This window comes from Lonchura striata, chromosome Z (genome assembly GCF_046129695.1).
Source record: "Lonchura striata isolate bLonStr1 chromosome Z, bLonStr1.mat, whole genome shotgun sequence".
NCBI classification, from domain to species: domain Eukaryota; kingdom Metazoa; phylum Chordata; class Aves; order Passeriformes; family Estrildidae; genus Lonchura; species Lonchura striata.
The window spans coordinates 69,510,162-69,533,964 of NC_134642.1; the positions used below are offsets into that span (position 1 = coordinate 69,510,162).

General features: G+C 35.8%; 1 protein-coding gene across 3 annotated transcripts in view; it reads right to left on the reverse strand.

Moving 5' to 3' along the window:
• The window catches only part of PCSK5 (proprotein convertase subtilisin/kexin type 5), a 228,665-nt gene that overhangs the window by 102,615 nt on the left and 102,247 nt on the right, over positions 1–23,803 (reverse strand). For all 3 annotated transcript variants that reach the window (XR_002466431.3, XM_021541528.3, XM_021541527.3), the window contains exons 8-9: positions 12,805–13,017; positions 3,179–3,279 (exon numbers count right to left, since the gene is read on the reverse strand). Coding sequence is in view for 2 of the 3 variants with exons in the window: in XM_021541528.3 (XP_021397203.2) it covers positions 3,179–3,279; positions 12,805–13,017 (314 nt within the window). In the remaining variant the exon portion in view is untranslated. The remainder of the gene's footprint in view (positions 1–3,178; positions 3,280–12,804; positions 13,018–23,803) is intronic.

The following is a 23,803-nucleotide window of genomic DNA, read 5'->3' on the forward strand; positions in this document are numbered from 1 at the left end:
AGCAAGCATTTATTCATAGAATCTGATCAAGGTACTAGATATACTAGGAAACATAATTGGGTACAACTGAAAAGCAATTTACTAGCAAAATACCATTAGAAAACTGCAGAATATGAAAATTAAGAGACATTTGTGTGATAGTTGTTGCATATTTACAACCATGCATTGCAACCTCAGGGATTCCAAACAAGCAGTCTGAAACTCAGTTACAATTATTTGATTCCTGAGGGAAAACATGCTATTTGGATACTCAAAAACTAGATAAAAATAATAAAAATGCATTCATGTTATGCATAACAATATCCTCAAACAATTTGTTACCAGGATTTTAGGAGCAGATCCCTGTTGGAAGAAATGGCTAAGTGGAGGATTCAAATCAATAGGCAGGTAAGATATCCTCCCATCAGCTATCTGCGAATCCTACTATACGGGGCTTATCAAAGAAAGAAAGTGCAAGCAAGACATAAGTCTTGCTTTTTTTCTGTTTGGTTGAACATACCTTTGTGTGTGAGTTGAAGCAACCTCCTGGGTGTTCTAACTCACACCCAGCCTGTATTAGTGCTCTGCTCAACTCATGATGTCTCCCAGGAATAGAATTTGGCTACTGGGCAAAACTGACCTCCATAGACTCTCCCATGGTATAAACTGCTGTGCACATGGTATAAACTTTCCAGTACAAAGTGGAACGAAACTATACATTATTAGAGACATATTATAGTCAGGAAGTGCTCAGGACTAAGTGCACTAATTTTTAAGCAGCTTGCTGTACAAATAATCTAGCTAACCTTGCAAAACCCTTTGCCAACTTGCCTTTTAAAAAAATTCTCACATAAACACTGTTATTAGCAGAAGTACTAATAGGGAATCTAATGAAGAATTTATGAAAATGCAAACTCTGTTTGAAACAAAATAGTTCCAGTAAGCAGTTAACTAAGACACAATATCATGTGTCCTTTATATCCCATTTTATAAGTATTGTAGAAAATATTTCAATGGCTTCAAAACTTCCTAACATTTACTTAGGGTCACCTAAATTGTGAGGCATCACAGGTGAAAAATACAACCTGAAATTTCAAATCACATAAATAAGAAATCCAGAAACTGCATAAAATAAACAGATTCCATACATGCAAACCTGAGACATAAAAATTCAATAGATCACAATATGATCTCCCTATAATACTGAAGGCTGTATTTCATAACCTATAATGTCACAAGACCAAAGATTTCTCCAAACTAGTGAAAAAACCAGCATGGGAAGCCATAACATGAGAACTATTTTTCTCCCTAGTTTCTTTCTGCTTTTTAACTTTTTTTTTTCTTTTTTTTTCTTTTTTTTTTTTTTTGGTGTTTTATTTAGTGTCTGTGGTTAGTAGCAGGGGCAGATTTTAAGTACACATGAGAAAAAAAGTTAGTGAATGAAATACAAATATATAAAAACCACATTTATGGTATTATTAATATAATCCCTTTGGATCTACTCAAATATACAGTCTAAGATCTAGAAAAGAACCTTCCATTAAATGAAATGGAACAGAATCTAAAAGGAGTCAAAGTCACACATTTTCACTCTGAAACCCTTTTTAGTACCATGCAATGGAGTACTACAAATATGAGAGTTACTAGGATATTACATCACTGGCACATTTTGTCTCCATCACCACATACAAAGTTTAACACAGTCTTGTCTTCTGTCTATTACAGCTACTCTTAGTTTTGGAAAAAAATGCTAGTCCATATGTGTGAATATGGTTTTCCCACTGATAAGAGTCACAGAAGGTCACAAAGAAAAAAGGGTAAGCTTCTCAGTGTGTTTTAAGATGTAACAATCAGAAATAGCTTTGTTGCAGGTCTTGTAAAATATAAATTTTCTGAGACTTTCAACTACAACAAAACAGAAATAATCAATTACCAATTTCAGTTCATTAAGTGAGAATATTGAGAAAAACAACAGCAAGTTGAAATGTGCACACACAGAGTTTTATTTTCATTGGCAGATTGTTTGAAATGAACTTAAGTATTTTAAAACTGGGGTTAAGAGGAGACTTAAAAGTTAAAAACCTCCCACAATAACACTATATTAACTTTTCAAAATACCTTTGTCTCTGATAACTGCATTAAGAAAACACTATTATAATGATTGTAAGTACCACCACACTACTTAAGATTATGTCAGGTCCTCAATGACAAACTCTTATACTTGTAACTTAATGGCAAAATGCATTATGTTCCAAATATTGGGTCAAGCTGTCTTCAAAGAAAGCAACATGAAAGATGGAAACATAATTCTAGTGTAATGAAGTACATGCAATTTGAATCTACTATTGTGTGCAAATTTCTTAATTCCTTCAAAGAAAACGGCTGACCCCAGAGGAAACTAGTTTTCTTCAGAATTTAATAGAATCAAACTCCTAGAACTTAAAAACACTGAGTAGGATTTGGGGTGAAGCATTCCATTTTAGACCTGCAGGTATTATCCAACAGAGTACAAAGTAATGTAAAAGGTTCTAAAATACAGATTTACCTGAAGATCGCCCACATTTCTGCTATTCCATGAAGCACATTATAGACAGATATTAGGCATAAAGAACAAAATCATACAATTGAGAAAATGTTTTTAAGACAGGAAATGTTTTGAGCTAACAGTACAAAGACTATGAAACTACATTTTTAATGGTTTTTAGAGCTGGGGACCTGGATCCATGTTAAAAAATAGACTTGTGACAGCATGCAGAAATTGCGATTTTATTTGTCATACTACATAAACTTCTGTTCAGGTTGACGTAACACCTTCCTCTTTCAGTGTTCAGCTATTGCTAAGAGGAGGCTGGTGAATGGAGGAGGTGACCTACAGTACCCTGCAGAGTACAGCAGATGTAGGCAGCCTTCTGAGTGAACTGTAAGATGTTGAGGATGCTATACATCATTTAATGGAAACCACCTTTGCTCAACATTGTTTCATGTTACTTCAACACTGAGTACTCGGTCAGCATCTCAGTGTCAGCTTTCCTTCATGTGAAGTAAGCATGGAGACCTTTCCTGCCCTTAGGAGGTTACTGTGTACTGTGGCAAGACAGGTTCCGAAGTACAGTGTGAAGTCTGCGTAAAGGTGCTGGATGAACAAGAAATATCTTCCTGTATGCTTAATTTTTGTTTCCGAATATATCTCAGCTCTTACTTTGCTTCCAGTGCCAGGGCAATGATGCCTGCAGCCATAGGTGCAGAGGCTGAAGTTCCAGTATGGCTGTCTGTGCAACGCTGCCTCAAGTCTGTAGTAATCTGGAAGAAATTGAACGTGTGAAATTAGAATACAACTTCAGAAATCAGAACATTTTCCATTTACTTGAATGAGTCACATGTATGTGGAGGGTATTTTCTTCTTTAACTGCAAGGAAAGGAAGATACATTATGTTAGATGTTCTGAACTTGAAGTCACTCGTAAATTTAGACAGTATTCTCTATATGGCTCCATGGCATGATCAACAAAGACACTTTTAAACCAGAAAAACATGCAGAGGGGTTTGGAACTGCACAACTGCAATTCTGTTCTTCTATTTGGATTTGCAGAGGACTTTCCCTCCAAGAATCTTGAAGTGCTTTACAAACAGGAACAAACTAAATCTTACATACAGCATGCTTATGCATATTTTAGAGACTATATAGAGGTATGGAGGGTTTGATTAGGTTGCCTGAAATCACACTGGGAAGTATGTGACACAAGAGAATACAGTTTTGTCTCATGTTAAGTACTCTGTTTAATCTTTCATTTACTCCTTATGCAATAAATCACAAGAAATTAAGCAGTAATTCATTGGAAAATCCTGATGTGATCACAAATTTGGCCCAGCCATCACAACCCAATTAGATGTTTTCAGTTTTAAATTGTTATGTCTTATGTATAGATAATTACATGTTGCATATATTTTTAATGTAATCTAAGAGGAAGTATAAATTGTAATGTGCAATTCCAATTAGACATACAGCCTTCTACTTAAGTGTTATGATGATTCTATTCAAGAATGAATTTTAGATAGATGCTTTCTGTAAGAATGTAAAACACACACAAAAAAGTATTTATACTAAATCTTGCTTCTTTGAAGGCAAAGTCAGTCTAAAATGATTCTACTCTGTGCTTGTCTTCCTGAAGAAGTGGTTCTTTGCAGGAGCAATGCAGCAGAGGTAGGATGTCACTACTACCCAGCAGAAGTTCAAGCAAAACTTATGCAGACTGGAGAACAGTAGTTTGAAGACAGCAGTCTACAGCAGGGCAACCTCCATGAAGGTGAATGCCACCTGTAATGTCAAAACTTAATCTGAGAATTTCAGTCACTGCAAGATACAAAATATCTTCCTGAGGTGCAGAGAAGTTGCTTACATAACATTTTATCTAAGAATATGGAATTATTGTGTTCTGATTCACCAGTATTGTACTTCACTTCCAACACAGATTTGCACAAAGATGGGAAAATGAGAGGATGAGATGATCAAAAAAATCACAAAAAAGCAGATGACATGTAAAAATGCCTGTCTAGCTTTGAAACCTCAAGATACATGAAATGTGATCTAAAAAACCAGCTGCATCTCATCTGGGCAGAATATAAGCAAATGCGTGCAGGAGGGATAGTTGCACACTTAATGTCAGCTATATTCAGTATATTACATGATTTGTATAAGGCTGATGAAAATTCTCATGACATGTAAGCATATACAAGTTAACACAGAAGATTTCTAACAAAAATGGAACTAACAACACCAATAAAATGTTGAAAACAAGTAGGGAGCAACTGAAACAATATAGAAGCTTCTAAAAATTGAAAAAGAAAGCATTTATAATGCTGGATCCTTAAATAAATCGACTTACCAGGGGCTGAGTTTCTTGATTAATGAAGCCTAGAAAGAGCTTTTTGCCTCCTATTATTTAATATTCTTCATTGGTACACACCTTGTTAAATAATTTATTCTATCTGTCATTGGCTAGAAGTTGAAACCCCATAAATAAAATGTTCATGCAATTTCCTTGTCTCTTGCCCTCTTACCTATTGACTGTTTATTCACTTAGATTATGAAAATTGCCAATGTTGGGAAAATCTTTAAGCATGGAAGTTGTGTAAATGCTGTGACAATATTAAGAGATGAAAATGCAGCAGGAACAGCCCTAACACTGCATTGCCTATCTGCAAATTCCAATCGATTTTCCAGGTAGAATTAAGAAGCCCAAGTACTAGATGATGACATGCACCCAGAGGCAAATTAGATGCAGGTATCCCACTTGGAAAATACTGCTCATTGCTGTGGCAAGGACCAGAAGGAAGGCCAGGAAAAAGAGACATTGAAGAGGGATTAATACATGGTCATGCCTTTCATATCCTGGTCCTTTATGCCCAGCATAAAAGTGCTGTAGCAAACAACACTGAAGGCAACAAAGCATCCAGGAGCTCAGGCAGAAGAAAAAGTGCTGTCATAGCAGTTTTTCTCTACAGGACAGCCTCTGACAATACAGTGAAACTCATACTGAACTGTGCTATCCTTGTTTCTCATCCTCTGGAAGACCATCCTTCCAGACTAATTTTACTGTCCTGTCGCTACAGATACCAAGCACAACAAGCCATGATGTTTCTTTAATCGGCAACATTATCCCTCTTGTTCTAAGTGGATGCTGTGGTAGCAATTTGAATCCTTGGCTGGCTTTCAGCAGATACTTCAGCTGCAAATGTGTTGAGAAAGCTTTGTGTAAAAGCCATTTGTACTAATTCAGAGCAAAGTTACTGACAGGAGTTGAGATGTTTAGGTATAGATTACCTCCAATATATGAGGTGTGTTTTTCAGTACTATGAATTCACTGTCAGAGAACTGCTGCATTTACCCCAAGAAAAAAGAGTACATGATCACCAAGAAGTGAGTAAATTTTGAGAAGAAAAATTATGCCCAAATTCCCGAGTAACAAAAAAACATCATCAATCACAATAAAAGGATGTGGTGTTTGATAGCACCATGAAGCTGCCATTAGTGTACATTCGCAGTCATTCTGATTGTTAGGGTGGGGAGAAGAAGAAATTTTTAAATCTTTCATTGAGTATAACACAGCTGTTGATCTGTGAAAATGCTGATCCAACTTCCCAAGAAAAGTCTATGCAGTATTTCTAGGGCCAAGAGTTACAACAACTTCTAAGTAAGTTGAATCAGCTAGGTTTAACTGAAGTCAATGACAATGTTCCTGGTATTCGCCTTGTTTAAGCAACATGAAATTAGCCACAGACTCCTCGATGAAAGGCAAAGAGAAATTATAAAAATCATTGCAATGCATAGTAATACCTCCCATAGGCACTGGGGCAAAGTTTTCAGAAAAACTAGACATTTAGTAAAGGAAAAAAATCTAGAAACACTGTAACAGTTTCATAGAAGCAATTTGCTCTGAGCAACTTGATCTCTGAAGCAGATGCCAGTCATTATTAAGGCTGAATCATCAATCTTTCTATAGTTTTACCAACTTGGAAATTAATGAATAAAGTAAAAAATGGGATTTCTCTTAGCAGAGAACAAGCTCATGCACCATCTCTCAAGCTTCTGCATTTCTTTGTATTTCATATTTCATTACATGAGTTTTCTGAAGTGATTGAATAATTTTTTTACCTTCTGCTACAGGTCTTCAAGACACATTGACTTCTGTGAATCTCTGTCCCTAGAAGTGAAAATATTTTAACAAAAATCTATTCTACATTCTACAGAGCCTTTGCATCTCTATGGATTCAGAAGATAAGATGCCACATTTTGTTCTGTGATTATCTGGTGCATATCTTGATAACCTGAGTGAGTTTCTAAAGGAGAGCAGGCTTTTGTGTTTTAAGAACTGGCAGGAGACAGGATGGGCTTTCTTTTGTTTCTGTTTTAAGTTCTGCTTAGAGTAGAAGTTTATCAACAAGAAGAGAAAGAAAACCAGCAGAAGAATTGCTATTTATCAGAAGACAACAAAACAGGTGGAATATGAAGTAGATATGTTATTTGCAGGAGATAAGTAATTTAATAGGCTTATAAAGCATATCTATGAGGAGCTTTTCGACAGCAAAATCTCAGGGTGTTACAAAATCATTTGAAAAATAAATTCAAAGGAAATGCTCTGGAGTTGCGGGGCGGGAGCGCGGCAAAATGCATTTGTGCAATATGTTTGATAAGAACCATATAGATAATTGTATTATGTGGTGCTTAACCTGTCCTAGCCACATGGTCCAGCGGGGGGAAGCTATCTTTAAGTATTGTCCTAGAACATTCAAAGCAGCAAAAAAGAGAATAATAGGAAAAAATACCTTGACAATTGCATATTATTAGCCAATATTCTGCACTCACAGAGTATGAGAGATAACATCTATAAAGAAGTATAATTTTATAGTCTTTACCTACTGTCCATTTGTTCCTGTCCCACAGTGAGAGTTTCTATGCCTGTAACTATGCCAGCACTTCGTAGCAGCATTTGAAAACACCTAAAAGTAATTCTAGTCCTTTTCCATAAGAGTCTATGTAAAAGACATACATCTATTGGCTTCTTTGGAACATTCTCATCCTTTGAGTATTTTAATATATCCAAAGGGTGGAAACTTGGTTCATAAGATGCTAATTATCACTGCAATAAAACTCAGTACATTATAAAGTCAAGTGCACTTGGTGTACCTTTCCTGAACAACAAGGAACTATTCCAAGAATGTGTGTCTACCTGTAACTGTTAGCTTAAAGTATTTCAAGCTGTCATTGTAAAAGACAAGAAAACCCCTCCAAGACTAGAAAAACTTCTTAAATTATGTTACATCCTATATTTTTAACAAGCAGCTATAAAAAATGGGCAGTAATGAAAAGAGAAAAAAAAAAGTGGTTTTTGTAGTTATAAAAGTGTTTGTACTTCTATTGCTCCATATTGAAATCACATCATTTTTACAACAATTTTTAGTCTACAAACTGAGTTTCTAAACTTGGTTCCTGTTTGTTCATTTACCTTACAATACATTCTGCACTTGCTGGACAGAAAAATAGAGAAGAAAATAAAAAAGAAAGATATTCAGCTAAAGAATTTCAAGGAAAAACAGGAAGGAACTTTGGAACATGACATTATACAACTGTAACCCACTCACTATTTCTAAGTCTTGGGTAGGTATTCCTGTGCTACAACACTGTAGAATCTCATGATACTGAAACCTGTTCTGTGTTACATGACAAACAAAAGAAAAAAGAAAAAAAAAGTTAAGTTTGTTTGATGTTGGTTGTAAATCCTATGCCAGATCACTTTTTCCTGGTTTATTGCTGTGGTATTTTTGTTTGCTATTTTGAATGTAGGAGTCTCACTCCAATAAACAAAATCATCTTATGATCTGATCAAGTATTGTTACTCTTCAAATTTTGGCAGAGAATTGAACCCCGCATTGTTTGTCAAATGAATATAAATTTTTTTGCATAATAGAATTGGATAATTTAAATTTAATAATAATCTTTCTATTCACCCTGTATTGTTATTTTCCCTTTTAAACTTGCTGCAAGGTCTCAGTTTCTTATGAAAAGGTATGAAGACAAACTCTGACTCAAAAGGAGCATCAGTTTAAACAAAAGTGTGAGATAGGGTGCAGTGAAAAGGATGCATGGTACAACAGTTAAAACATATATAGTTTCTAGACTCTTCTAGCCCTTAACAGCAGTTTAAAAAGCTTAGTATTTGAAATATTCAGCTCTGTCTTGAGTTCAGTTTTTGTTTCAAACAAGACTTCCTTCCAAGGTAAATGATACTTGATAGGACTTTAGGAGGACTGAATTTTGGTAGTCAAGCTGGAGAAAAGAATAGCAATACAATCATTAATGCTCTTAAAACAGACTCTGACCAAGACAGTCATACAATAATATTCCTGTAATAGCAATATTGCTGTCTCCATGTGAGGGTATGCATGCTGAAAGGACTTCTCAACAATCAGTTTGAAAAGCTGGCATCACAATTTCAGGGAATTTCTCACTAGATTGTAGCATAACAAAATCACATACTTATCCCTTGTGTGAACAACTGGTTTACACACAACACAAACAGAAGCTATTTATCTCCACTACGCTGTATCACTTCATCATTGAAAGTATCTGGAGAGGGAACAACCTTGCATGGCTTTAAATACCAAGTACCACTAGTAAAACATGGAAGAGTTGTGAGTTTCAAAAGTCAATTGACAATATAGTACAGGGAAAAGAATCTTGGCAGGAATTTTTATAGTCTGATTTTCAAGCAATCTGGGAGCAGTGACTTTTGCAACTGTAACTGCAAAACTGCAAGGTTGCTTTGCACAAGAGCTGTCAAAGATAAATTACATTCTGATAAACAAATGGTCAACAGACCTGGGTTAATTCTTATGGCTCCTCACATACATGCTTTTGCCATTTACTGTGCAAAATGATGTAGGACTAAACTCTAAAGCTGGGATATGGAACTAAATTTCTAATCTGACTAGTAAAAACAATCCATCTGATTAGTAAAAACAATCAATGCTTATGTGATTCATGGAATTCCATAAAAAAATATTTTTACTTATCTCTGATATTCAATGCGAGATCTCCAAGGGAGACTTCAATTAAGAACATTTTTAGAGACATTTTTAATTCTTTTCAATAATGTTTATGTAAATTATCTTCCTTAATTTCCTAACTATGGGATAATTTCTGTGCATCCTATATATAATAACTATTATCTCCTTTGTAAGGTATACTTTTCAAAAATCTTAACCTGCCTGTACTAGGACACTGCAAAGTTCCAGAAGTGATGGGTACTATACTTCAGTAAACTAAAATACTATGCTCCATGAGAAAATTATGTTCCATGAGAAGTCTTGAACAATAAAGGCGAGATCACCAGGTGTTTCTGATCCTATTGCAAGACATAAAGGAATAAAACGTGAGAAATTAGCAATGTTCTCTTACTGAAATAGTAATTCTGTAAAAGCAGAAAATGTGTGTTAATTGAAAAGAGTGGTTGACAAGCATCAAGAAAACAGCATCTATTAAGAAATCAGAGGAATGCACAAAGCTTAAATTAGCAATGTAGGAAAGTACAAATAAGGACTGAGAAATACAGATATATTTTACTCAATATTTAAAAACATGAGCAAGGATATAAAGAAATAGCAATTAATTACATTTGGAGGATAAAAGATGCAGAGAGGCAATAAGGAAAGATTAAATGGTGAACCCTAAAAAATAATTGCATGTTTTATTTTCAAATACATCAGAAGCAAAAGAATCCCCAATCCTGTTTTAATTGTCCAGAGAAGATAGTTAATAGTAAACAGCAATTTCACTGAATGTTTCCTTTTGGATAAAAAAAAGTCTAAGTTAAATTTTCAGAGCATAGAGAGATGATAAATCATCTTCCTATTTAACTCTATTTTAAATAACAAGTTAGTACCAAAAAGATTGGAAGTGCCAAACACTCTTACAAGAGCTAGAAAGGGAACTACTCTGTTGTTTTAACAAATGATTGAACACTGCAGAAATTCCAGAAGATAGAAAATCTGCATAGTGTCATTATTTTAAGAAGGGTAAGCAGTATTGTCCTACTAAAGTCATCTATTTGCCAGCTTTTCATCTAGTGTAAACCTGCCAATACAGGATTTAAATTAATTACTAATAGATTAATTAGCTAGTAGTATACTCAATGGTGGATAATAGAAGATGTTGGAAAAGAAAGCTTGCCAAAGTACTGCAGTATTTTTTTCTGGCCATCACTTTGGCTGAAAGTAATATACCCAGGATTTTACAAGACACATCATGTAATACTGCATATTTTAAAAGATTATTTAAATTTAAGAGATTAAAAACTTATATAATGCATAATACATCGATTTAAAATGGGATAATTATAAAAATGTAAGCATGTATAAAAAATTACAAGCAGAGAAATTATATATACCCTTATAGCATATAGAAGAAATGATTGCTGTTTCTAATTAGGTCTTCTACAATTTGGTTCTTGGCCATAGTATGATGTCAAGCTTTTACCAAAGACATGGAAGAAAACACTAGCACCTTCTGATGAGTGTTGGGAGAAACTTGGAAAATGACAAAGTGATGAGGGCTGGTCTGAAGGTGAGTACTAAACTTGCCAGTTGTTAATGGTGGAATAAGGAGACCCTAGCTACCTACCTTTATGTATTTCCTTGAACCACCAACTTTGGAAAAGAGAAGCAGCAGCTCTGAAAGTGGGGCTGGGCATCACACAGTGATGGACACATTACATGACAGTGAAACCAACAAGTCTGATCAGGGTCAATATATAAACAGAAAAAAACTGACTTGGCACATACAGACACCCATTTTTCTATGCTTTTGTCCCTGAATACTGCTGCTACCTGACTGGTGTGTCTAGTTCGGATTCTAGAAGCTTGTAACATGAAAAAGGGTTTATAAGAAAACATGACTTAGAATAATACAAGAAGGGATTAACTGTCTGGCCTACATGGGCAGAGAGAGGACAGACAACTGGAGCGGTTTTCATACTAGCAATAAAATCTGTGACACCAAATGCTTAGAAATCAAAGCTAAAGGGACTCAGAGAGCAAACAAGAGAAATCTTTTAACAGCAATGAATAATTAAAAGCACTTACACTAAATTTAAGTGAATTTTTTTGTCACAGAAAACTTTGAAACTGATTGTATTTATAAAACTTGTTGTTAACTTGATAGCAACTGCTGGATTCAAAGGACTCAGAGAAGTCCCACAGATTTGTCTAAGTAAGAGGTCAGACTGGAGGAACACAATGACATCTGCTCAGTTTATTAGTCTCACTCAAACGTGAAGAAGTTAGTGAATGTCTTTTAATAGACTGTGAAGGGAATTTAATCACAGAAGTAAGGACGACTAGTAGATATAGTAATTTTAAAATTTATTATTTATCAGGGAAGAGAGAAAGAAGACTTCAGTGAAGAGAAGCGAGTAAATAACAGAAAAATCATTGGAATGAAGAATGATCTCAGAACAAGTCTAAAACAAAAATTAGACCATCTGAAAATAATGAAGAATCCAAGAAGGGATGGCAAGCATCCCAGAATCCTGAAAGACAAGGCAGACAGTATAAAAAATAAAACTTAGAGGCAAATATTTGTAACTCTTGACTGACACCAAGAGAAAAGAAAGACAAGTCCTTAAGAAAACATAAAGAAGAAAAAAACCTGTCCAAATCCTCCAATTTTCTGATCCAGAAGTAATAGATTTCTGTAAGTTAAACACTAGAATAAATAAGCAGGGAAGAGGACAATGTTAGCAAACCTCATCAACCTGAGTACAAAGGTTTAAAAGGTTAAAAGGAGTAGAATGTTGAATAATAGAAAGTATTGTGAATGCATTTAATTTGCAAAGGCACATAGATATACACATAATAATGATATCAACAGATTATCCAACAAAATTAAAACTATTTGTCATTTTCCAGCAAAGATGAGAACATTAAGGAAATGAGATGCTGGCTGCTTAGGAATGAGAAGAGGCGCAATACAGAAAAGATGAGCACTGAGCCTAATTTTCCTTACAATACATTTCCAGAATAGACAGCATTATGAGTAATAAGTGACAGTCACTGAATGTAATAGAGGAATAATGCTGTGTCAAAACAAATCTGAGAAAATAGGTATCTAGGTAAACTGCTAATATGTGAGTAAAATGTAAAAACTGTTGATAACTGGATTTAAACACAGGGAAGATATTAGTGTGAATTATTTCCCTTTCTCTCCATCCCCCTAAGTCACTGTGCAGCATACAATCACATATACATTAAAAAAAAAAAATAAAACCCATACTATTTTCCTGTCATAAGATTCTCCACTGCTGTATGTTGTAGCTAGGGTGGATGCACATTCTTCTAGATACCACGGCTTTTTTCCACTTTCAGCTGTGCTGCTTATGGAGATAGTGTAGATGCTATTGGTGTAGCCATCACAGGAGCAGTGGTCTCGACTTCTTCCACCATTTCCAGATGCCCAAACAAAGACTGAACCTAAGCCTCTTCGTCCCTGTTTGGAAACAGTACAAAATATTTGATTAATAATTATTTTCTCCCTCAACTGCTCAACCTCAACAAAAGCCAGGTCCTTTTCCCCCCAAAAAAAATCTCATGAGAAGAAGAAAATAAAAGAATAACTACCCTGGGAAGAATTTGAAATTGGAAAAGGATTTAGTAAATTTCAAATCATACATTAGAAAAAAATTGAGAAAATTAGCAATATGAATACAGCTTTAGAAGCAACTTCTAATACAGAGTTTGTTGGTCTCCATCTATATTATCCAGATGCACCAAGAAAGTAATGTTGAAAACTCAGATGAAGGAGTAAAATATCATACTGGGCTGGCTTTCTGGGTTGCAAGAACACATTGCTGGCTTGTATCAGACTCTCATTCACCAGCACCTGCAAATCCTGCTTGAGTCCTTCTTAGCAAGACTGCTTTTGATCTGCTCATCTCCCAGCTTGTATTGATACTGAGGGTTGCTCTGATGCAGGTGCATCACCTTATATGTGGTCCTATTAATTCTCATAAGACCTCCACTGTTTCTTGAGCTTGTCCAGGTACCTCTGCATGGCATTCCATCTTTCAAGAGTATCCACTGCACCCCTCAGTTTGGTGTCATCTGCAAATTTGTTGAGAATGCGCTAGATTCCTTCATCCATGTCATTAAGGAAGACAGTAAATAACACTGGATAACAATACCAACGGGGACTCCTGAGGGACACTTGTTACTGATGTCCATTGGACTCTGAGCCATTGACCACTGTCCTCTGGATGTGAGTGTCTAACCACTTTCTTAGCCAACAGTTCATTTACCAAATCCATCTCTCCACAACTGAGAGAGAAGGATGTTGTGGGGGATTGTCAAAGGCTTTACAGAATTCCAGATAAATGACATCTGTAGCCCTTCCGTTGTCCAGTGACAGAAGCCCACTAGGTTGGTCAGGCAGGAATTGTCCTTGGTGAGGCTTGTGCTTGCTATCCCAAATCTTGTCCCTGTCCTCCATGTGCCTTAGCAGAGCTTCTAGGAGGATTTGTTTCATGATCCTCCCAGGCAGAGAGGTGAGGCTGACCAGTTGGTGGTTCCAAACTTTCTCTACCCTTTATAAGGATGGGTACAATGTTTTTCCATCTACTTGGGCCTTCACCAGACAGCCATGACTTCTCAATTATCATGGAGATAATCTATGAGTTTAATAACACTATACTACCTCGAAAGACTTTTCAGCAAAGTAAGTTAAATAGGAAATTCTTCTGACTAGTGTCTACATGAAGTTATGTCTCTAAAATTCAAATTTTCCTTTAGAAACATTTCAAGTAGAGAGAAAAATCCCAAGGTGCCAAGTTTAATGTACTATGAAAACCACATTTGCCAGACAGGATCAGTTTGAAATTACAATTTTTTCACTTCCTTTACTTGATCTTAGCTAGTGCACCAACAAAAAGATAAAAATTAGCAACATTTTCAATGTAGTGGGTTTTGTTTGTTTGGATTTTTGGTTTGTTTTTTATTTTTTGTTTGTTTGTTTTTAAGACAACTTTTATGAAGTGCTACAGCTCTCTTTCTGTACCTTTTTTCTTCACAATCAGGTCTTGAAAGCAGTATAATGGCTAAACCCCACCAATGGTTTATACACCAATGGCGCATACACCAATACAACCAAGACAGAAGAAATGAGAATTCAGGCTAATCAAGCCATAGCTTCCACTTAAAAAAGAAAAAAAAAATTGAAGAAAAAATTGTTTTGTAAAAGAACATCTCAAGAAGATGCATAAAGAAAAATGTCCTACTAATTACAGCCTGTAATTTTTCTGCTATTATCATCAGATGGTTCAGCAGTATAACATTAATGTCACATGCAATAAAAACCTTTTCACTGCACTGTATGACTGTATTGTCTGTTTGCACAGAGAATGTTTATCCTCAGTGCAATCTGATTTCTGTGTAATCTATTTCATTAGATGTGTACTTATGCTGCTGTGCTAATAATAAACAACAAGCTGTAGAAACAGCTATTTGAATCATTTTTTGGCCACAAAATGGTGAAAACTTGCCAATGGATGTTAGAAATTCTGCATTTATAATAGAAACATGACTAACATCAATTTAGATTTTTAATAGTGAGGACAGGGCTTTAAAACAAATAGCCATTTGCACCTGGATTTATGTTTTCATGCTAGGTTATTTTTTGTTAAACAGATAATGGCAAGTATTTCTTTAAAAAAAATTACTCCTGCAAATATGTAAAGGATCAATGTCTCTGTTATTGCAATAAGAAGTAAGTACTAGATGCAGTGACCAGTGGAAAAGATTATTTTCTATATACAAAGTAAAAATTGCCATTCCTCTAATGCATTGCAATCATGCATATATATGGCCCAGCAGTTCACAGAAAACAACAGCATTACCTTCAGATCAGAAAACATGCTAGACATCTTGTTTCTAGAAGATATTTGGCAAAGCCAATGGCATTCCTAAAAACAATTAAAAAAGCAACCTTCCAAACTCATTTCAACACGTGTTCAGGAGAAGTCTGGATCTGGTGCTGTGTGATATAGATGGTTTAGGGGCTTCTGTGGTATTGGTAGGTAGACAGTTGAACTGGCTGATCTTGAAGGCCTCTTGCAACCTTGATGATTCCATAATCCTATGGTCCTATGAACCTGACTAAAATTAATTAGTTTGTCAAGTAAAAAAATTCTGATTTACCATTTGGTTTCCAAACACTCTACTTTAATTCAGCTTAGGAAAATGCAAACCTGTTAATAACTGTGCTCACCAAGTAAGTAGAGCAAGAATGTCAGCTGTTTACTGCATGTGACTGTTATAAACACAGTTGAAAAATAGTTGGACTGTGTTACAAAATTAAGATAAACACGCATGCAAGGCACTATGTAGCTTTTAATGTTTATCTAAATCTATCATTTGTTATCTGCTAGGTGCCCAAGGGTGTCAGACAAAAAGTCAAGCCTTAGGATGACAAGAAGTCATGTGCCATTTATTAGCCCAAAGCAAAGGTGCATGTACAAATCATATGGACAGAACTTGAGCAAAACTAAGAGTTGCTAACTCGTCTATAGAAGAGGCATAGACCAGTGTTGAATGGATGTCCAGCGAAGTATGCTCAATGTTTGTCTCATGATTTTAAAATTTCATTCCCTCCCATCTAGGCACAAAGTTGCTTCTGCTCTTCCATTTGCAATGACAGCTAGGGACTGCCTCCTATAAACTCCACATAGTGTCCATAATTCTGCACTTGTGCTTGTCAGTGCACCAAATCAGACCACTATGAAAGGGTCTCCTTTTTTCTAGTCTACTTTCTTAAATTGCATAATGTCATATCATTTAGAAGAAAAAAAAAAATCAACTGTCCAATTATGTAAAACAAAACTGTTTCACTGATGACTGTGATTTGCTATTGACCCAGACACAGTCCAATTTTCTAGTACACTTTATGGACAAAGCCAGTGTGCCCAACAGACAGCTTAAAAGAAACGGACTCAGGTCTTTTTCAAAGAGGCCCCAAGGCAGAAATTGCACTTGTAAAGCATGAAAGAAGAATCTTTGAGCATTCTTTTTTTTTTTTTTTTTTTTTTTTTTTTTTTTTTTTTTTAATATTCTGCTAAAACCTCCTTTTCCTTGGTCAGTGAGTTACAAGCAGGTAAGTGATACAAAAGCCCTTTTTTGTTTTTTCTAGTTCACCAGCATGGACAGGTTAAGTCTGCCAAGAATCAGAGCCAGTACGAACATGGTCATAATGACATCTGCAGAATTTCCTTATACTATTACAGAAACATCCCCTGCTCCAAGTGTGTGTGTTCGTGTATGCACCACATCTTTTTGAGTGAATGAATTAGCAGTACTGGCAGGGACTCTTTAAGACAGAGGTCTTCATACACTCAAATAAAGACAACCAGCAGTTCCACACACTTTCAAGTTGCTTACAGAACTCTTTCAAAATACTCTAATAAAAACAGCCAGTGGAGTAAATTTTAATCACACTATTTTATAAATTTCAGACTTTACATTCATTCACTGCTTTAATGGGTGTCAAGTTGCCTTAATCCAGCCAGTGAATCCTGATTATTTCCATCCCAGGAATCAAGTGCCCCAATAACCCTCTCTGCCTATGGAGTGAGGTACTGTCTTGATAGGTGTGATCAAATTTACAAAGGAACAAGGAAGAAAATGTGAGGAGCAGGTAAGACAGAGGACAGAACAGCTAAACTGCAGTAATTAAGAGCTATAGGGGTGGCAGCCAGGGAGAGATAATTTGGCACCAATATGCTGGAGATTGCACACTGATGAGCAGAAAACAAACCATGAAAATACAAAATGGAGAGAGAAAGGACACTCTTTCCACACCTAGAGCTGAAACATTTAATTTCCTCTATTCTCCCCAGTATTGTTCTAAAATTACTTAATGTTTCCAAGAGCTAAAAACTACTGCCAGAAAGTGAAATTGATCCTGAAGTGGAAGCTGGAAAGAGCCCATGGTATGACCTCTTCCTTAAAAACTAATTCCTAAAGAGGAAATGTTCATAACTGAATGTGCAGAACAGAGCCCAGTATTCTGGAGACCTAAAAAAACCTACTTTGCAGGCATGGTTTTTAGCTCCAGAATAGTACAATCACTGTAGCACCAGGCACCAAGGATCACAGCATCCTGAGAAAAGCACCTGCGAGATACATCCCCTTTCTTTCAGTTTTTGATGATTCCTGCACTCTCCAGGCTCTAGACACTGCTGCCCTGTGCGAGGACACAGCATTGCCAAGCTGTTCATTGCTGGCATTTTGCTTTTGACCAGTAGTAGCCCCTAGATTCTGCTGAGTTTCTACCAGTCCATTTAACCTCTTATCTGGGATCGAAAAACTGTCTGGCACAACATCCTTAAAGGACTCTTTTGTCTGCACAGACTGCACAGTACTGAACTTGAAAGCAGGCATCTCTCCAAAAAACAGATAATGGTAAGCTGAGAGTCCAAGTCAGCAGTTCTGAAGTGCTACCAGAAAACAGCCAAGAAGATTTTTCTCTTTAACACTCTTCTTATATATGAAAGCAAAAAAAGGAAACATTTCAGAGGCCATTAATTCTGTTGAGGCATCCACACTTTCAGAAAAAATGTTTGTGCATCAATTTATTAAAAATGCAAACCTACGGTATCTGTGAGGAAATGAGTAATGAGCCAAACAGGTATGCATAAATAAAGATGTATGTTCAGGGGAATGAACAAAAATAGACACCTTTGAAACATTGAAGCTATAAGACATTCTAATGTGCATATAACAAAACCCTGTATTGAATAACCACAAGCACCTATGTATTTATACACTAATAATCAAAATATATCAGTGGAACAATTCAATATGTAGGCTTCATGTGGTGTATCCTTTACTTTACTCTTCACAAGAAAAAGCTCCAAGATATTCTCCAAAGAGCTATATCTACTGCCTGAAATGCAACCAAAAGAACTGTTGGCTGAAACCTGAAATATAAACATGTGGAATATTGGAATGAATTTCTCATTTACCTAAACAAAACAGAGCCAGCTCAAGGACTGCATGAATCACAGTTCTGGTTGAGGCTCTCTTTCGACAGTATCATTACTATTGTTACCAGGATAAAACAAGTTGTATTTGGCAAACAAAATGTGATAACACAAAAGCTTGCTTTGCCAAATTTTCTGTTGTACAAAGAGTCTCTAGTTAATCAGAGGTGAAATTGTCCCTGCAAGGAAAGCCAAAATAAACAAGAAGTGCACATGAAAGCTATCAGTGTGAGAACTGGATATGTGATTGATGTTACACGCAAACACCCATTATATGGGATGGGCTCAGGCAGTCCTCATTGCCTGTATACTACTATCTGATTAATCACTCTAGAAAGGAGCCCAGGGCTACTAGATCCACATAGTTTTTTCATGATTTATATCAGACTCTTCCTTGTGGAAAACTTCAGATATCTATTGAACTCTGGGGTCCAACAAAAACAACCTCCTATTTTCCACAAATTTAGCTCTTTTCAGTAGATAGGCATGAAAATATGGCCATTTCACTTCTACTTTTGCAAACTGAGGACTTAAGGAACAACTTTGTGCAGTTTGTCTCTCACAGTGTTCATTTAAGAAACAATATACAGGCTGTTTGGAAAATCACTGCCTTCACAGTTTTGTGCCTTGAACTGTTAAATTCTCTGGAGAAAAAAATTTTGACACCAAAATTCCAGTGATTTCCATTCCAGAAATCTTTTTCCTATGTAAAAAACACAGATACTACTTTTGTTCAAATATATGAGTGAAGGGTATATGTGATTTACTCATATACAGAAACCAGATTCATGTTTCAAAAAGGCATACTCTGAAATCTATATAACTCAGTGTATGGAAAGAGATTCATGTGCCAAAGCTGCTCTTCAGTATTGTTTTTTCAAATTAAGATTTACTCCACAAAAATAATGCAGTGGTTTTTGGTCTTGTTTTTTTTTTAATGTTCAATACTTCACCCGTTTCAGGGTGGGCATCCAAAACCGGAGGCATTTTGGAAAGTCCAAGAACAGCAATGCCGTTTCAATTCTGACTTGTTTCAACAGTTTCCATGTATGTATGAGATGGGATGAGGTAACCAAACAGTTTTGGTTTCCAGTACACTTTGTGACATTGTAAGGAAAATGAACATTTTGGTTATATTTTCCCGTAACTCTCATTACAAATTTTCCCATCTTTCAGGTTTCTTTTATTTCAATTAATGCAATGTAAGAACATTTCTGATATGTTAATTATTTTTCTGCATTATTTGCACTAAATGCTGATTATCTGTGAAAAAGTTCATTTTTTCACAGAAAACAAAGGAGAGCAATTTTAAGGTTAGTTTTGTCTGGGTAGGAAAGGGTTGAAAACCAGGAGATTGGTGAGGAGAGAGAAAAGTAAGTTCGTTTCAGAATTGTTTTTGCTCAGAGACCAACCTTGCACCTTGGAAGATGTTAGAAAATACTCTGTGTGAGAGAATTCATATATTTGTGTTTGCTTTGGATAATTTTCTGTTTGCTGAAGAAGAAATTAAATTTTCTCAGAGTAGATAACAGGATGTTGTTAAAGACCTAAAAGCATTCTTCCTGTAGGCTGGGGGCCTCTTTGTAAGTGGGGAAAGGAGATAAGTTTTAAGATAGTAAAACACCACCTGGTGAAGACATGCTCCAGGCTCTTTGATATGTAATGCAGGGGTCAGGTCCTGCTAAAATGAGCTTAGCAATGTATGTATATTCCTTTGTTTCTTTGTAATCCTCCAGCCAATGAAGTGATGGAATAAATTTATTCTTTGCACTTCAGATGTGGGTTGTGATTGCCTTGGTGTTAGCTGTGTATATTTGGTACACACACTTTGTATACATATTTCCCAAACAAAATAAAGTGTACTGTATGAAAGTTCATCCAGGTATCACTAAGCCTAAATACTATTTTATTTACTGGAAGGCAATATTCCAAATTATACTTTGTTTGAATGCAAGAAGTTGCTAACTGTGTGCAAACAGTAGAGCAAAGGATTACTATTATTAGCTTAAAAATGTGTTAAGGTTATTACCCCAACCTCACTTTTGCTGGGTAACTCCCATTTGTAGAAAACTACATAATAGCAAGTTTAAACCACATTTGCAAAGTCATTAAGGCATCTGAGATACATCAGCCAAATGAAAGGTAGTCAGACCTAGAAATTAAGCTTATTGGTAAGAAATAAAGGAAGGTGAACAAACTTTGCAAAGAGGTGGCTTAAGAAGTTTATCTATGGAAGATAATCAATTGGGAATGATCTGCCCTAAACTAGTCTGTCCACTGGATTAGTAAGTAAGATCTATATGAACTCACCCAGGGAATATGGAAGCAATATTATGCATACATAGAAAATGCTTAAACTTGCATGTCCCATTCTGGTATCCACACTGGAAATAATAATGCCAGAAAACATAAAGTGTTTCAGAAAGAACCAGAAGAATGAAGTCTGATTTGGAAATTCTAACGAACAGAAAGAAACTCAATATACAAAACATTACTCTTAAGATTGCAGAATAGATTATAAAGGTCAGTAAGTGGTGCCTGCCACTGTACAAAAGCTTAAAATATGACAAACACTTCAGAATTTCAGATAAACCTGTGAAGTTTTTGTCTGGTAACTTATTTTATGCAGCGAAATGCATCAGAACCAGATTATCAGGCTTCTGCAAAGATGTGATGAGCCCTGCAAGGAATCTGTAATGAAACAAAAGAAACTCAACATTATTGTAACATCAAGGTGGGAGTGGAAATAATTGTACAGGAAATAATATAGTCTCTGCTGGAAAAACCTAGAGGTCAAGGAATTTATGAGTAGAGTATGTCAAGGATAGACTCGGGAAACAAAGTTATTAGGTATTTTGACCTGAAAGACAAAGAGCATCTTAGTGAGTCTAGTAATCACCATCACCTGCATTCAAGAAAAAAATTCAGGCTGGAAGATATGGAGAAGCACTACTCTAATGAGCAAGAAGATGGACAGACTAGTTTTTTAAGTGATCAGTGAGTGTGGCGTGTCTGTCATATGTAAATGAAGCTTGAAAGGAGACTAATTGAAAAATGTAGCAGAAACAAAAATGGAGGAAGTTATTTAAGATGAGGTACAATTTATATTCAGGAACAAATGGCCAGAAAACTACACATGAAGAAACCATGTTGCTACATAGAAGAAAATCACTAGCCAATAATTATTGTTGGCCATAAAATGTTTTCCCAACAGAATCAGAGGTGAAAATAATTTGACTTGTTCTAGAACATAAAACGCTCAATGTATTTAAACAGCACAATGCCTGTGGTGGTGGAAAGCTGTATTGGACGACCTATGCTGTCATTTCCTGTCTTATGTCCCAATTCAATTTATCCAAGAGATCGCTTGCTCAAAATCTGTAATGACTTAGATGTCAAGTTTTCTAATACCATAAGATGCACCATAAATACAGCAAAAGAGGCAATTTACAGTGGAAATGAAAGTAAGAGACTTAGATGAGTAATTAGCTATATTATTTTCAATAGTGAAGGTTGCAATGAGCCCATTTCTGGGATATTCTGTCAAATATTTCCACAAATGAGAAAATAATAGATGGATCAGGAAAACAGGGATATAGCTGAAGCAACAACTGGATGAAATTTTGCTGATTGGGCTTACGACAAAAGGCAGATGCAGATGATAGATGTTAGAACTATGAATATCAAGCCAATGGTGCTGTGTCTTGTGACATCTGCAGGAAGAAATACAATGAAAAAATACTGATGGCTTTTCCAAGTTCTATTATGTAATCAGCATCCACCTCTAGTACAGAGCAAATTGAAGATTAACTTAGTATGTTGAAGCATATATATATATATCTATATCTTATCTATATCTATTTCTTATCACATATCCATGTTAATTTTATATCATAGATGCAACCAGGATACATAGTATTTATGCAAATTATATAATAGATAAATGCTAGGATCTAATACTAGCATTTATCTATTATATAATACTCCAGCATACTGCAAGTCATGTCTTCTGACACCATCCCCAAGTACAGCACTAATTCCTCTTATTGATTTTCAACAAGTATTTTTTCCAACTTATTGGAAATGTGCAGGAGGTCTCATGCATGCAGAACATATCCATATATGATCATAGACATGTATAAACATAGGTATGTGTTATTTAGACTCAAACAATGGCTGTACAAGGTAAAAAAACACAATACGCAGTTTAAAAGATAATTTTAAAAGTCCACTGTGTATCACTTGAAATGTATTAAAAAACAGCCATTTTGAAACGTTTGACTAGAAGTGCTCCTGTTGTAACTTCTGCCTTTGATTTCTGAAATGTAGTTCTCTGACAAAGTAAAAGGGAAAAATTCCTCTTGGTGTAGGCAACACATCCTACTCTAAATAAATATAGAGACATAATGACAGGACCAATACATTTAATAGAAACATCTCTAGAAACATAGAACACTGGGAGCAAACCTTTGCCTAGACACATGCAAATGATGAGAAATCTCTTCCATTTTCAGAGCAGAAACATACAGTGATGATGATGATACTAATAACTGCTAAATCCTTTTTCTGGATTTCTCCTTTCTGTCCCTTTTCTCGAAACTCACTCTTGCACGTGGGTAGCATGCTTGTAGTGATTGCAAGAGAGCCCTTCTGCTTCCAGCAAGCACTTGGAACACACACTCTGCAGCCAAAGCTGTTGAAGCAAGAGATATGACAAGGGGAGAGAAGGAATGAAGCTGAGTTTGCACAAGAGGTTCAGCCACACAGCATGTGATCATTAATGTCCGTCAAATACTTCGGCTTGAGTCCAGCTCACTAAATAGTGTCACAGCAGTAAGATGAAGGTGCCTGTGCCAGAAGTTTCCATGCAGATTTCCCTTCTCTCCATCCTCTCTAGGTTATATTAAGGATGCCCTAACTAGCTGCTGATTTATATACACTTCCTTATGTGTACTGCAGAAACAACATAAAACATGTGATCGGTGAGACATTGAAGAGTGAGATAACCAGCTCTTTGGAACCCTTCAATGAAAAAGATCTACGTTGGTCACATATCCAGAAACTTGACCATTAGGTCTTTGCCAAACAGCAGTGAGAGAACAAGTCTGAATATGTGAAATGCCTTCCTCTCCAAATGATGTTGACACTATTGCAGAATATCAGGCTTATTTGTATGAATACAAATAAACTAGCCTGAACGCTGCACGGCAGAGTCACGAGTCAGCAAACTCAACTCCACCAAGT